At 38.3% G+C, this 17430-nt stretch overlaps 2 protein-coding genes across 4 annotated transcripts in view; one reads left to right on the top strand and one right to left on the bottom strand.

The window, feature by feature from the left end:
- Nucleotides 1-17430, top strand: part of adprh (ADP-ribosylarginine hydrolase) — a 307627-nt gene that overhangs the window by 59056 nt on the left and 231141 nt on the right. For all 3 annotated transcript variants that reach the window (XM_079852062.1, XM_079852064.1, XM_079852063.1), the window contains exons 3-4: nucleotides 16802-16910; nucleotides 16988-17086. In XM_079852062.1, the coding sequence (XP_079708188.1) occupies nucleotides 16802-16910; nucleotides 16988-17086 (208 nt within the window). The remainder of the gene's footprint in view (nucleotides 1-16801; nucleotides 16911-16987; nucleotides 17087-17430) is intronic.
- Nucleotides 1-17430, bottom strand: part of LOC307147363 (uncharacterized protein) — a 149102-nt gene that overhangs the window by 120711 nt on the left and 10961 nt on the right. The gene's annotated exons all lie outside the window — the stretch shown is intronic.

Raw genomic sequence — 17430 nt, 5'->3', positions numbered from 1 at the left:
AGGCATTAATAAACACCTAATGGATCAAATTATGTCAAAAACTCAATTTCGACCAAAAGTGGAGATAGAACCTTATAATTCTAAGATCACAAAATATCATTATCAAACTTACACTAGAACATGGTAAATCTGACGACTTTCAAGTATGTGATTAGGAAAGTGTCATATATTAAAATAAAAATATTATTTGCTAATTGGTTCACAATTTATATATAGCTATATATACAATAGTGTTCAAAAGTTTGAAATAGACTTTTTTTTTAATGTTTTTGAAAGAAGGCTGAACTTATTTGATCTAAAATATATTAAAAACACAAATATTTTGAAATAATTCAATATTTTAAAATATAATTTATTCCTGTGATCAAAGCTGAATTTTCAACATCGTTACTCCAGTCTTCAGTGCAGGGGCATTTCTAGGTTTTAAAAACATCAGGGGCTGAGCCAGAAACATCAGGGGCTGGGGGATGGGTAATAAGATAACATGATTCGATACAGAGAATAATGTATATTGTAGGCCTATATGCAGGGGGCAGGGTTAAAAAAATTCAGCCCTGGCACTGAAGCCACACCAGCCCACATTACCACACAGACATGCGCATTCAAATGTGAGGTTGTTAGGGGGGTTCGGGTGAAACCGAGAAAATTTGGATTTCTCTGACCTATATGCATTTTAAGGTGTTTGAAGGCCAAGAAAATTGGATAACAATAGCTTTAAAAACATGTCAGTGGGCAGTAGCATAAATTATTTGTCAAGCAGATAACAGATTCTTAAACAGGAATGAGGATAAATGTTGAAATGAATGATCCACACTACAAAATGGAAATGCAGAATGTTTCTGCTTATTGTTGACAATACACACATATTCCAAATAGGAATGGCCTTAAATGAGAAATCTTTCAAGGATTATTTTGCATAGATGTTACATTTCAATCAAATACCAGTGCAATCGTTTTGTGCCCAGAGGCAAATGAGCAATTTATATATTAGCATTAAAGATTGGTTTCAGCAACTTGTTTCTTTCTTGAGTTAATCAATGTTTTTGGCACTAACCAGTTGAATTAAAGTTCATTTGTTCACTCATGAAGACAGTCGCTTGTCGCCACCTACTGGCTTAATGATGCAAGTTGCGCAAACACAGACGAGGAGTGATACAAACTGTGAAAAGGCTGATACTGGTGAAATATTTGAACACATTCGAGGACCATACAAATACAAATATATATATAATATATATTTATACTTATGAATTTTGCTTATAGTTTCTGTAATTAGCAAAGAACATCTGTGTTAAACTAGCCTAGAAATCTAGACGCACCCTAGCGGCAGCAAAATGTATTTTGCAGCCAGGGCAGTCTAGCAACTCTACATTGACTTTCGAGCTGCAAAAACCTAAATTGGGTTCGCGTCACGACGGTTACCTGCCACTTGAAAACAAAGAATGGCGGCTGCTGGCGAACATCTTTAGAATCGGCTTTGTCCGCGACTCTGGAGGACTTGGAGTTAAGTTTTTCTTTGAGAAAAGAGCATAGAACGGCACTTGGTTGAACGCTCTGGTTGGTTGAAGCGCTGTCCTATTGCGTGCAGAGGGAATTTGAAAGACAGCCGTTTATCCCAACCCTCGGATTGAGCCGTGTCTATGGTGAGTTGCCAGACCCAACATCTTGATGTAGGTCTGGCTTGCCAGGCTAGTGTTAAACAGGAATACATTTAAATAATGTTAATCAAGCTGACTAACACACTCACAATAAAAATACAATATAATTTAACACAAGCTCATTATACAAAGGAAATAATATTACAGATCTAGTCAAATTGGGTTGTTTATACAGTAGTTAAAAGAATGTCATGAACGATCATTTAGGCTAGATGCATTTTCACATTTTTGGTCACAAAATATATTTTTTTTTATGACACGAGTCAGTTTTGATGACTTTGCAATATTGATAAAATGTTAGAATATTAATAATGAAAAGTGAGTAGATATTAGAGATATTCTAGGATAGGCTGAAATCAGTCACGTGGTGCGTCTCTGTGTCAGACAGAATTCAACAATCACCAGTCAGAGACAGCAGCAAAGCCGAAGCACAGGCAATTTATGATTTCGGGGGTTTACATAGTAGGCTATTGTCCAGTTTCATATTTGTCAGTCAACTTTTCAAAATACATTCGGGACTACACAAACATTCGGGGCTAAAGCCCCGGCAAAATCTGCTGACGTCGCCTTTGCTTCAGTGTCACATGTTTTCAAAAATCATTCTAATATGCTGATTGCTGCTTAATTATTGTTATTATTTGTGCACAATTATTATTAAATGGTTATTATTATGAATGCTGAAAAAAGGATTATTTGATGAACAGAAAGTTCAAAAGACAGCATTTATTTGAAATATAAATCATTTGTAATAATTATAAATGTCTTTACTGGCACTTACCCCAGACTTTTGAATGGTAGTGTATCACGTTTTCCACAAAAATCTGAAGTAGCACAACTGTTTTTGTTGTACCCCTGAAAAGGGGAAAATATTACAATCACACACAAAACTATAGTGGTGTTCTCTCAATTGAAACTTTGTGCAGATTTGGAATTAAAAATATATATATATTTACAATGAAGCACATTTTAAAACATTACTGTTTCCTTAAGTTGTTACAATTCTTAGTTTTACCAAAAAGACTCAGGAGGCAAAATTACGTAACAAAGCATACATTTATTAACCCTCTGGGGTCTGAGGTGTTTTCTGGGCCCTGGAGGTGTTCTGACATGCTCTGACATTTGTGCTTACTTCTTTTACTTGTGACATTTTCATGGCTAAAGTCTTATTACACTGTATTCAGCACAAACTCTGCTACAATAATATGTCAGCAGCATGTATGTAAAAGTTTGTAGTTTTTAGATAATGACGTTTATGTGTGGTTTGTGAAACAACAAAATAAAATTGTTACTGAAATAAGGTCATGAAACCCATACTGATTATTTCTTAACAAGACTTTTGAAAATTGTATCACATAGTCTAGAATATTTGCTTCAAAACTGTGAAAATCATCCTGCGTACTCATTCAGATAAAACAATATGTATTTTTTACATTTGTAAGACATGTTTTGTTTAAGAAAGCTTTATGTGTGAATATTGATGTGTTTCACACCTGAGAAAGACAAAGACCCTCCCATAATAGCCCTATCAGGTGCTAGCAGGCCCTATCATTATGAGGAAACTTGCACAAAGAATTAGGAGATATTTAAAAAAGAATTTCTTTTTGATTGTTTGGATTTATTTACAACACAACATAATCCAAAGATACACAAAGGACAAAAAAAGCACATTATTGAACACACTGATCTAAAGACAGTGACTTGAACAGTCGCACACCTTTGTGCCATTCCTGAAACATAGTACATACCTGTCATTTCCAAGGTGTTTGATTTTTCATTTGACCATGTTCATGTACAGAGACTCATGTGCATGTTTAAGTCAGAAGGACTCATCAGTGGCCTCATCTCATCTGGTTCCTGTAAAAAAAAAAAAAAAAAAAAAAAAAAAAAAACACACAACAACTGTGAACATGCTGATATCAAGATAAACTATAGGCTGCACGATTTTGGAAATACATTTTCGATTTTTCTGGTAAAAAAATGGAAATTTAAAATTTACAAAATACATACAGTATATATATATATATATATATAATGAACACCAGGTTTGTTGTGCCTTGTAGGCATATACGTGTAGGGATGCATAAAATAATAATAACAATAGCCTATAGCAGGCGGCCTATAAATCGTTAAAAATGAACACTTCAGTAACACTACACTAGAGAAAAATATATGGATTATCATATGTTACTTCAAATGTTTCCATTCGTTATGAAATGAGATTAGAGTAAATACTTGAAGCCTAATGTTTGGCGCGTTTTGCTTTTCAAACACACAGCGCGACCTCCTCAGGGGCAGGGGTGGAAGGACCAAAAGGCACTTTTTAAAAAAACAAACATTTATTTATTAAATAAATCACCTGCATTTAAAGCAGTACCCGTATGTCTGTTGTGTTTTTAAATATTTGAATGACTTCCTCACAATTAATTGGAATATCTTGCTCGAAGGAGAGCAGCAGTAGGTCAGATAGCCTCTCTTCATTACCAATGAAAAGATGTTGATACAATTAGACAGTGTTGGGGAGTAGTGGAATACATGTACCGGCGTTACATATTCAGAATACAAATTATGAGTAACTGTACTCCGTTACAGTTACAATTTAAATAGTTGGTATTTAGAATACAGTTACATTGTTGAAATCAATGGATTACATGACGATACTTCTGTTTCACGAGTTTATTCACTCTAAATAAATTAAGGCAACTCCATGCATTTCCCAGAAGCCCCAATATGAAAACGAGAAAGCTAGAGGTAGAGCCGGAACAGAGCCTGGGCAAGAATCTTGGAAATTCAAACAGCATTTCACATTAAAGAAAGAGAAGGGAGAACGAAATATAACTGTGCAGTGCAACCTCTGCTTGCCAGCAACCAACCTCCTTTCAGCGTCATCCAAAGACTCCACCTCAAACCTGAAGCATCTTAATGTCACAAGTGTGGTGCAGGTTGAAGGAGACTCAAAGACCAAAGGCTCCAATACAAACGATTTACTTAAATCTTACACACAGGTACATACAGGCAGGCAGGATGACAGGCAGGTAACACACTCTACATATGACTAACAACCGACAAACACTGAAGGAAAACACAGGGCTTAAATACATAGGGACTAACAAGATAATTAACAAGGAAATTAAAAGGGCACAGGTGAGTGAAATTACTATTTAGACAGACTGAGGAAAACTAGGGACAGGGACTAAACCAAAAACACAGAAACAGGGTATACAAGAAACTGAATGCAATAAAGACAGCCCAAAACACAAATGGAAACGTGACATTACCTCCCCCTCCCGGAAGGCGCGTCCTCGCGCCGTACAAATGATGATGGACCCTCGGGCGTCCAGGGCGGAACTGATGGACCCTCGGGCGTCCAGGGCGGAACAGGCTGGTCCAGAGGCGTATGGCCCCCCCAAAAAATTTTCTTGGGGAGGCTCCCCAGTATGGAGTCCTGGACCAGCGGTGAAGAGGGCTTTGAGGGCTCGGGCTCGGGGAGATCAATGCTCGAGGGCTCGGGCTCGGGGAGATCAATGCTCGAGGGCTCGGGCTCGGGGAGATCAATGCTCGAGGGCTCGGGCTCGGGGAGATCAATGCTCGAGGGCTCGGGCTCGGGGAGATCAATGCTCGAGGGCTCGGGCTCGGGGAGATCAATGCTCGAGGGCTCGGGCTCGGGGAGATCAATGCTCGAGGGCTCGGGCTCGGGGAGATCAATGCTCGAGGGCTCGGGGAGATCAATGCTCGAGGGCTCGGACTCGGGAACTGGACTCGGGAACTGGACTCGGGAACTGGACTCGGGAACTGGACTCGGGAACTGGACTCGGGAACTGGACTCGGGAACTGGACTCGGGAACTGGACTCGGGAACTGGACTCGGGAACTGGACTCGGGAACTGGACTCGGGAACTGGACTGATGGCTGGATTAGTGGATCTGGTGGGACGTGGAACAGATCTGAGAGCTACCCGGACAGACATCAAAGCTGGGTCAAACATTTTGGAGGTTAAATCAGCACTGTTAGAGATGAACTTACGTGCTCTGGGCCATGTGATCTCAGACAGAGGTCCAGAACAGATTCGGGGCTTAGTGGGGAGTGGTACAGTGGGTTTGTCTGGGCTGGAAGTATGAGTTGGTTTGGCTGGGCTAAATGAATTTGTGAAAATAAAACTCTCCCGGCAGACGGCAACTGCTTCTCTCCAGTTCAGCCCCGTGAAATCGGGAAATGGTTGAGGATCAATGCATCCGACTCCGATCATAAAATTTGTTATAATAGTTTCATCACTCCAATCACTGTTAGCAGCCAAGTCACAAAACTTCTCCATAAACTCCAGCAGATCACAACTTTCTCTCACCATCTTCACGAGCTGATCCCAGCACATCTTTGAAGGAGGTTATGTTCCGTGACTCAGAGAGGGAAGATTCTCTCTGCAGTCAAACAGTCTCCTTTCTTTTTAAGGTCGGTTGTTCTGTCACAAGTGTGGTGCAGGTTGAAGGAGACTCAAAGACCAAAGGCTCCAATACAAACGATTTACTTAAATCTTACTCACAGGTACATGCAGGCAGGATGACAGGCAGGTAACACACTCTACATATGACTAACAACCGACAAACACTGAATGAAAACACAGGGCTTAAATACATACTGTAGGGACTAACAAGATAATTAACGAGGAAATTAACAGGGCACAGGTGAGTGAAATTACTAATTAGACAGACTGAGGAAAACTAGGTTACAGGGACTAAACCAAAAACACAGAAACACACAGACACTTATAAAAATGCAATTCAATGTGGAAGTAATTCAAGTTTTCAGAATACATTACTCAGATTGAGTAACGTAACGGAATACGTTACAAATTACATTTTTGAGCATGTATTCTGTATTCTGTAACGGAATACATTTTGAAAGGATCCTTCCCAACACTGCAATTAGAATGCATAACACATCAAACAAAAATAGGGAAATGATGATAATATTACTAAATATTTACTTTACCAAACAAAACAGAGAATGAAGTAGGTAATTATGAGGAATTCATGTTTAGTTATGTTGATGTTGTAAATTTTATGTATGTATTCATGAAAGTGTTAGCTATCAAGGCAAGGCAAGTCAAGTCAAGTCAAGTCATCTTCATTTATATAGCGCTTTTAACAATGTGGATTGTTTCAAATCAGCTTTACAGAGATAAACGTATAATTTAAGGTAACAGAGATTGTTTTGGCTTTATAGCGGTTCTTTAATAAAGTTATTTTCCAGCTAAAGTTAGTTTTGATTGATTCGCTTCCGTCGCAACGATCATTTGTTATTAAATTAGGGGCCGCTAAGACGACACCATTCTCTCTACACATACTTTAAACGCGAACCTGTGATAAGCGCTGATGGCGTTCACATGCACATTAAGAATTGGTTCTATAGTTATGTGCGTTTGAATATATGTGTGCAGGTTTGTAATTCCCTACAAACCAAGCCTAAACAAAGTACTGGTCTTTCCTTTTAAATTTTGGTACAGAATTTTATTTTATTTTGTCACTTCGGGGTAGGTACGCAAAACGAATTTTCCCGACAACGCTTTATCTGTAGAGTGGTAAAGGGATCCTCCATAGGGAGAGACTAGTTGGCACTTCAGCACAGCGTTGACATCGGGTCCAGGCGAAGGTCCTTCGTCAGATCTGGATACGGCCTGGATCCGGCAAGCTGTGGGAAAACCTCGGGATAAACAAAGACACTAAAATTAGCGTAGATGCCATCCTTCTTATGATGTAACGAGTACATCAGGATTTATGGGAAGTGTTCCCGGTTCCGGCTGACCTAATCTATGCAGCCTAACATTGAATTATAGAAGTCTATAATGTATTATGTGAATGCTAGGTCAAAGAGAGGTGTTTTTAGTCTAGCTTTGAACTAACAGAGTGTGTCTGCTTCCCAGACAATGGTAGGAAGACTGTTCCAAAGTTTTGGTGCTAAATAGGAAAAGGATCTACCGCCAGCAGTCGATTTTGATATTCTAGGTATTATTAACTGGCCGGAATTTTGAGATCGCAATAGACGTGAAGGACTATAATGCGTTAAGAGCTCGCTCAAGTACTGCGGAGCTAAACCATTTAGTGCTTTGTAAGTAATCAGCAATATTTAAAAATGTATTCAATGTTTAATAGGCAGCCAATGCAGTGTTGACAGAACTGGGCTAATATGGTCATTCTTCCTGGTTCTGGTAAGAACTCGAGCTGCTGCGTTTTGAACTAGCTGTAGTTTGTAAACCCTGAGGCCATTTTTGGAGTTGTTTTGTCTGAGTGACACACAAAAAAGTAAAGACTCATAACTTCAAAACTATAACAAGGAGAGTCAAAAGGTAGGTATCGTTTGATAGAACTCTTTTCAAATTTTTTGAAAATATAAATTACATTACATTTGGATATTCTCCTGCCGAGAAACTGCTGATAAATACAAAAAAAAAAAACAATTTTTATTATGATTTTGCATATCTCTCTTGATTGACATGCAATAACTTGGGAAGGAAATATGGTAGTAGAAAAATTCTTTTTTGGGGAAGTACCCCTAAATGTGAGCTGCATCTGAATCAAATTTTGTGGTGATCGCATAAAGTACTCAAACGTTACAGCATTTGGAACAAAGGTAGCTTTTTTGTTTAGTCCTCGCACATTTGGAAAGCAATAAAAAAAATGAGTTTTCTGAGTGACATACACAAAACTACAGACTCATAACTTCAAAACTATAGCAAGGAGAGTCAAAAGGTAGGTATCGTTTGAAAGAACACTTTTCAAATTTTTTGAAAATATAAATTACATTACATTTGGACATTCTGCTGCCGAGAAACTGCTGATAAAAGACAAAAAAAATATATATATATTTTATAATGATAATGCATATCTTTCTTATTTGACATGGTATAACTCAGGAAGGAAATAAGGTAGGAGGAAAATTCTTTTTTGGGGAAGTCCCTCTACATATGAGCTGCATCTGGATAAAATTTTGTGGTGATTGGATAAAGTACCACAGTGGTTTTCTTCCAAAGTTTATGGACTCTCTGGAGGGCAAATGATCTTTGAAAGGAACTCAAAGGCAAAACACTGGGGCCAACTGCTCTGCACAGACCTTAATTAAACACCCTCCAATGTTATCTGGACCAGGGCTTTTTCTCATATTACAACCCTTAAAAACTTTAATTACAGACAATTCATCAAAAAAGTTATAAGCACAACCATAACTCATTTTAGATTTCATAGACTCTATCACAGGACCAAATTCAGGTATATCAAATCGTAAATAAAACCTATTTAAATCCTCTGCCAGTTGACTACTAGAGTCATACCCAGGTAATTGAACTTTCTTGATCTCACACCCTTTATATCCAGTTATGAGCTCCCCTTCCAAACAGACCCTAACTTGTTTATCCTCAACTCTTTCTCAAGGTGTATTTTGTAATTTGACTTTGCTTTTCTAACTTCTATTTTTATTTCCTTCTGCAACTCAAGTTTTCTGGCCAAATTACCCATGAAATGCTCTACATCTTTCGTTCATTAGTGATTTGAGGGATTTGGTGAACCATGGCTTATCCCAGCTGGCATTCGACTGACCTTAAACGTTTAAATGTGGTTGAAATAATGTCAGTTTATGGAAAAACATTAATTCAACGTCAAAACAACGTTGAACATCAAATGGTTGAAATGGTGTTGTTAACTCACTATGGATTCAACATAGAAATAGAAATAAAATTTGAGTTGTACGTCAAATCAACATTATTTTTACAACCATGACTTTTAAACATTTTGTTGAAATATATCAGTAGAAAAATAACGTTGTTCCAACATCCAGACAATGCTGATCAATTAACTGTTGAAAAAGTGTTGATGCATGAATAATGATACAACGTTGAAAGATCAACTCTGAATTAAACGTTTGTTAAGTAACATTAATTCAACGTCAAAACAACGTTGAACACTAAATGGTTGAAGTGGTGTTGTAAACTCACTATGGATTCAACATAGAAATAAAAATACATTTTTGAGATGTACGTCAAATCAACATTATTTTTTACAACCATGACTTTTAAACATTTTGTTGAAATATATCAGTAGAAAAATAACGTTCCAACATCCAAACAATGCTGATCAATTAACTGTTGAAAAAGTGTTGATACATGAATAATGATACAACGTTGAAAGATCAACTTTGAATTAAACGTTTGTTGAGTCGTGATAAAAGCGCTTTCTAACGTAAAAAAAAAAAAAAAAAAATTATTGCATAACACATTTGTTATTTGCCGAAAAAAGAAATTAATCTTGTAATACATCATTTAGATTCATGTTTTCATAAGGAATAAAAAAATAAAATAAATACACATCAGCCAATAGAGAATTGAGACGCTTTCTACATCTCCTGGCGTACTTTGAGAGCAACTCCAGTCTGATTGATCATTTTGGAATATCGTTCAATACAAGAGCTTGATTGGAGGACGGCGGTTGTCCATCACACAACTGTGATTCTATTGGCTCTGACGGTTCCAGACAACACCCGATTGCGCATGCGCGAAGTGGGTCTGTGTCGTCATCGTCAGGCAGATTCTGACCTCGACCGGTTCGGAATGAATTTGGGGGTAACAGCTCAAACGGTAAGTCACATTTTATAACTAGAAAATTCCTAAATAAATGTTGTGTGTGCCTGACTCTGTCACATATATTAATACGTATTGTGTTAATTAATATTGTGTGTATGGGAAGAGACTAGTTTAACCGCGAACCGCCGTTGTGTGCTAGATAACCGCCAACCGCCGTTCTCTCTCTCTGTGTGTGTGTGTGTGTGTGCGTGCGTGCGTGCAGACTAGTTTAACCGCGAACCGTCGTTGTGTGCTAGATAACCGCCAACCGCCGTTCTCTCTCTCTGTGTGTGTGTGTGCGTGCGTGCGTGCGTGCGTGCAGACTAGTTTAACCGCGAACCGTCGTTGTGTGCTAGATAACCGCCAACCGCCGTTCTCTCTCTCTGTGTGTGTGTGTGTGTGCGTGCGTGCGTGCGTGCGTGCAGACTAGTTTAACCGCGAACCGTCGTTGTGTGCTAGGGAGTGTGTGTGCTAGTGTTAGGGATGTCTCTGTTGGTCGAACGCGGCACATTGACACACTTTCCATCCACAAACTTTAAAAATAAGGTTGAGATTTCACATTATTCTTCCTTCTCTTTTCGAGAGATTTGGAAGAACACGACTTGAAAGTCTTCTTCAATGGTGAGTTGTCCACATAACTTACCTAACCCAACCATCTATTTGAATCTGAAAGTAATTTAACCCTTAAAACAAAAATCATTTACATTTTTGTAAAATTTAAATACAAGTTGATGTGGAAGATATTATTTAAAAAATGATGAGGACAGCCCTCATTTGATTGATTGTTTTTATGACTTATTTTCAAATTAAATGATTTTCTTTATAAAACATTTAGGCTTAAAAATATTTAGTTTTTATATTTTACACTCCCAGATGTATCACAAAAAATGGAGACGACAAAATGCAAAATTGAATGCGAATTGAATGTGAAATCTCAACCTTATTTTTAAAGTTTGTGGATGGAAAGTGTGTCAATGTGCTGTGTTTGATCAACTAGAACAAAATTAAAAATTGCTCCACTGGCAAATTTTTCTATTTATTTTGTGAAAATTTGCATGAAACAAGTGAAAATTGTCTAAACACAAGTTACTTTTTAGTGTATGAGATTATTTTGAATAGAAAATAGACATTTGACTAGAAATATCATAAATATTCTTGGTAAAATTTTGAGTTTTTGCAGTGCATTTTTATTGGGCAAATGAAAAAACTTGGATTTTGTGGTGTAGAGCGTACTCAATACATTATAAAAATAATAATCAATCGCTTCTTTTTTTGGCTAGAATTCCAGAAGAGAGTTCTTCAGCTCCTTGTCGAAATCAAGGATAAAATTCATGTTGCCACCTCATCTGCTGGAACAAGTTATGAAGTGAAGCCGGCAAACACTGAAGAAGAGCTTGAAGCTTTAGAGAATCGCTTGGAGGACAAGAATGAGGGAGCAGAACTGGTAAGTTTTAAATAATCTTGTAAAGTGCTGGCAAAGTTTCATTATGACAATTGGCTTGTTCACTTTGGTGACCACTACAAACTCCTTGTCCTCATCATGTGCCTGCTTTGTGGAGGTCTGGACTCTGCTGACCACTTTTTCTGGTTATATTTTTAATTTCTTGTTTCTTGTTCTTTTCAGAGTAAACATCTGAAGACGTTGGGAGGCGTTGATGCTGCAGACCATGTGAACAAGTCAATGGCTGCGTAAGTAACTTTGTTCCTTTTTTGCATTAGTTTACAGTGATGTTCCCTGTCATATACTGTCATGCACTCCCCCCACACACCCACTTACTCACTCTCTGCTACATTTTCATAATGAACTTGATTGCAATATAATATTCTAATATAAATCTGTTTTACCATGGCAGAACTATGACAAATAAAATGATGGCCATAATGAGCCTCAGAGGAAGAAGTGGGAATGTTGCCTTCATGAAGACCCTGTGGTGAGTTTGCTTTAACATAGTAGTTTTGTAACAGTGTTTTAAAATAATTGAATGTAGTAAGCAGAATAATAATTCATAAGAAATGAAGAAATCATTTTAGTTGGAGGACTCTACAGAGCATGCTCTAATATTATATAGTACTCCATTCTGGGCTCTAGACTAACTTCTCTACCGGCAGCACTGGTTACTACCAACTGCCTTGTGTTGCTTTCCCAAGCACATGATTATCAATGACCTTGCACATTGATAAATACTAATTTATATACTTGAAACATTGGCAATTCCACAAAAGTTGATATTTGCAAAATATTTTAATTTGAGAGGTTAATGTTTGCTAATACTGATCTGTTTTTTCCCACCTCATCAGACGCTGTCTTGAGCTAATTTGATACAACTACAACAAAAGCAGACGAATACATGGTCAAATACTTGAAATATGCACCAGAGAGGATAGGTGGCGGTGGCAGAAAGAAGTAACAAAAAGGGAAGATTTAACCAGCCGTGTTCAATGTTGCCCAATGTTTGGGCCGTTTTTCTAAAGGTTAAAGTTCGACACGTGTAAAATGATGTTGTGTGAAATGTTGGCACACTTGCAGCCATGCAATAAAGCATGTTTCTTATGTCAGTGAAATGTCTTTATTAATCTTCTTCCTGGTCTTGCTTTGACCAATTGGCTTCTTCCTAGCTGACTGTGCGTGTCCGCAAACTTAGTGTTTATGTATCCATTTCAAGGTGTTTAGTGTTATTGTTGAACACATCAATACTTTAGTGAAAACAGTTTAACAAAATAAACTATGTTGAAAAGCAGGACTTTATAGTGACGTTGAAATTTCAACGTTGATTGGATTTGCAAAATCTAAACCAAAATCAATATTGATTCAACGTTGGCAAATTCACCTATGTTGAGAAACGTGACGTTGGAATGACGTTGCTATTTCAACGTTGATTAGATTTGCAAAATCTAAACTAAAATCAATATTGATTCAACGTTGGCAAATTCACCTATGTTGAGAAACGTGACGTTGGAATGACGTTGCTATTTCAACGTTGATTAGATTTGCAAAATCTAAACTAAAATCAATATTGATTCAACGTTGGCAAATTCACCTATGTTGAGAAACGTTACGTTGGAATGACGTTGCTATTTCAACGTTGATTAGATTGACGTTGGAATTACGTTGCTATTTCAACGTTGATTCGATTGACGTTGGAATGACGTTGCTATTTCAACGTTGATTAGATTTGCAAAATCTAAACAAAATCCAACGGTTATCCAACACTGACACCTGACGTTGATTCAACGCTGACTCTACGTTAAAATGCCAGCTGGGATTGTTTGGAAATATTTAACAGTCTTATTGGGGATAAGCATATCTTCACAAAAGGACACGAATACCTGTGTCTTAGTTTTAGACACTAAAACTACTAATAACATCTGTAAGTTCATCTATACTCTAGCAAGAGTCATAAAAGACATCCCAGTCTGTACATTCCAGACATCCTCAGACCACACACTGATGTTCTTAGACTGTGGTAATACTCTTTTTAAAACAGTTTTATATACAGGGACATATATAATGACAGTATTATGGTCCGCCGACCCCACTGGAGGCTGAACAACAGACTTATGCACCTTTAATTGATCCATAACAAAGGTCAAGAGTCTTATGTGTGGGGCAAGACACATATTGATAAAAATTCCGCAATCACTACCTCATGGAACATTTGTTAAAGGGGTGGTGAAATGCTCATTTTCACTCAATCTCCTGTTAATCTTGAGTACCTATAGCAGGGGTCGGCAACCCGCGGCTCTAGAGCCGCATGCGGCTCTTAAGCGCCGCCCTAGTGGCTCCCTGGAGCTTTTTCAAAAATATGAAAATGGAAAAAATATTTTTTGCTTTAATATAATTTCTGTAGGAGGAAAAACATGACAAACATTCTTAACCCTTTCGCACGTACGATCGGTGGTCGGTGTGATTAGAACGGTCAGTGCATCACGTGATCAACTGCTAAATTCAAATGTGCTCTCGCGCGTTGGCTGGCGCTGAGCCAGATACAGGCGCGCTCGGCTCAGAGCTGTCATATATCACAACTTTTCTGTGTTTTCAACCACATAATGTTTATTTTAGGTTTCAGACATATAAATACTAAAAAAACAATACATTTAGAGTTTGTAAAATACACACTGATGTTAAAGGAAGAGGCAATAATAATCATTTCCATTATAATTAGACACATTTTATTCATATCAGATACACATTGTGTAAGTAAGTAACTTTAAAGTTTACTCTATTCTTCTCCCATTTCACCAGCCACTTACTTTTATGTATTTCGGGAGAAGTGGATGAATTCACGTGTTGTAAATCCAACAGATCCGATTCTCTGAACTGCGTCTGCGGCACAAACTAAGATGGCGGCGCCCATCGCGCATACAGCTCAACTAACGCGATCGTTATAAAGGTGTTTAAACAACAAAACACTTCCACTTGCATATATTTGACAATCGGAATATCGGATATTTCATGCCATATCTAACAAATTTGTAAATATTTTGAATAAAAAAGGAAAAATGACATAAAAGCAGATCATCATTCATTCAACTCTGTTGCTGCTGCGGTGTGTCACGTGACACGCAATGACGCGTCACCATGGAAACCATAAAGTGACACATTCTAAATAACGGTCGCCTTGAAAAACTCACGCTGGTCAGTCAGAATATTTTAAACTTACGTGTGAAAGGGTTAAAGTTTTTCAACGTTGTAAACATAATACACGAATAAATAAATTGAAACATAATACATTAAAATTATAATGGAAGTTAAACTTAAAGCACGATCGTACAGCAGAGTAGTCACGTGGTGCGTCATTCTCTCCAAGATACGCTGCAGGGAAAATAAACATTTAATCTAATGCTCATATTTGTAGCCTACTTATCATTTTGATACTAGGGGGCTAATAAAGCTAATATAGACACTTACAGCATGTGTTGCCTTCATTATAAGGCTTATAAGGCTTTTAATTTTTTGCGGCTCCAGACAGATTTGTTTTGTTTTTTTTCGGTCCAATATGGCTCTTTCAACATTTTGGGTTGCCGACCCCTGACCTATAGAGTAGTATTGCATCCTTCATATCTCCAAAAAGTCTTTAGTTTTATTATATTTATAAAAGAAAGATAGGCTGTACCGAGTCTTTCCGGAAAAATCCGAGTGTCTGGAGGCGGGCCGTGTGGGCGAAGCCAGAGCCATAGAGAGAATCCGTCGATCTGGGCTTTGTTTATAAAACATTCATCGTCGAAATGCAGGGAACAAACAGTCTACACAACTCGTTTTTGCCCCGGAAAAACAATCTGCATCCACTGTTCCTAACGCTGGGTTCTTTGGGAAGCTGAACATGGTAAGCTTTCCCTCACATCCAAAAACACACTTTGGAGACACTATGCAGCGCTGCCGATGATTTCCTGTTGAAGCGCGTTGATGTGCGCTGTCTCGCTCTCCTCTGGTCGACGTGTGCACGGGCGAGCTTTTCAGGGAGAAATGCTCATATAAGGAGTTCCACTCTGGTCTACGTCATTAGATCCACGGTCCAAAATATTTTTTAAAAACTTTGGCCATGTTAAGCTTGAGAATCCATCTCTTTAACACTGTAAACAACTCTGAATACATGAAACACCATTGTACCCCCCTTTAAAATCACCCAGGATCAAATTTGCTTAATTTGCCCTTGGGTGTATATAGACCACTGTGACAAAAAGTTGAGGGAATTCACGGGGCATGTACTGTGGCCTGAGTGATACAAAGAGCAGTTCAAGGTCTTTAGTGCACACACTCTCCCTCACAGTAACAGATCTGCACCATTTGTGAATGATATAAAGACAAACGCCACCTCCTTGATTTTTCCCCATAACTATAGGACAACGATCAGTGCGAAAAGGAGTGCCAAACCCGTCAATAATTACGGAGTTATCAGGGTCGCTACTTTTTAGCCAAGTCTCAGTGAAAGCCATAATACAAGCATCCTCATAAGCATGTTGGAAACTTAGCGTTGCCTGCAATTCTTCAAAATTGCTCCTAAGGGACTGGACATTGGCCATGATCGGTTTTCTCGGTTTACGGGTGAGGAATCCAGTTAAGACATAGCAGCCTCACCCGTACCCCTCCTTTCTTCCCTCTCTTCCGCATTTTCCGAGAGTTACAATCCCGACTGGTAGGAAATCCAGTATTATTATGAACACCGTTTCCATGTGGCGGACAATGATCCACAAGATAACGAACGTTGTAAGGCCTGAAGAAGAAACTCTCTGCTATACTGGATCATCACCGGTTGTTTAACAGGTGATGCATCCAGACACGTGGGAAGAAGGGATATAACCCACAGTAATAGACAGCACATCCATTTGACAAACTTGTCCCCCAGTGAACGTCTTCAACAACAAAGTCCCAAAACAAACTCAAACAAACGTATACATATATGTATATGAAAAGAGAGAAGTAGCTCCGGATACAATGTTTTTCTGCAAGACGCATGCAGTTTTGTGTTTATTAACTGCTATATCACCAAAAGTTACACAGTGTACAGAATTTAGTGTGAAAGCACCCCAATTTATTACTCTAGGAACTGCAAGAGCTAGGAGGGCTGAAAAACATCTCTGTGGAGCTTCCTCATTGGCCAGTTAGTGATGACACGGTTCTTCACTTGGCAACCGCTGAAGCTCTAGCAACAGGTTGGTCTAGTTAACAGAATTATGATGTTGATTGTTCTGAAATGAAACAAATATTATGATTCGTCTTTACCTTGCAGGGAAAGTGGGTGAGGAGCTACTGCATGAGGTTGCCTTTCGCTATGTGGAGGGAATGAATGACATGGAAGGGAGGAAGCCAGGACCATCAAGCATTCTAGGTATGTAACAACACAGGGCTTTGAAAAAAAAATATATATATATATATATATTTCTTGTCTACAGATGTGTCCACTAAGAATGTGCATAACAGGGAAAAAGATCCTGCAATTTCACCTGGTCCCACATGGGACCATGAGTGATGCTCTGGCACAGGAAAGACATGACCAGTATGGGGAAGTAGTTCATATAAGTAGTAATAATAATGATAATGGGTTTATTTAATATAGTGCAATCATGCAATGATGAGGGGTTGTGAATGTGTTGGGGAACAGAATTCTGGAGCGTGGGGTTAGAGATACAAAATGCCACTAAATGATGCTAGTTTGTGCTGTGGAATTAACAG

This window comes from Squalius cephalus (assembly GCF_949319135.1).
Source record: "Squalius cephalus genome assembly, chromosome: 19".
In the NCBI taxonomy this organism is placed as follows: Eukaryota; Metazoa; Chordata; class Actinopteri; order Cypriniformes; family Leuciscidae; genus Squalius; species Squalius cephalus.
This window is presented reverse-complemented; position numbering and strand designations above follow the sequence as displayed.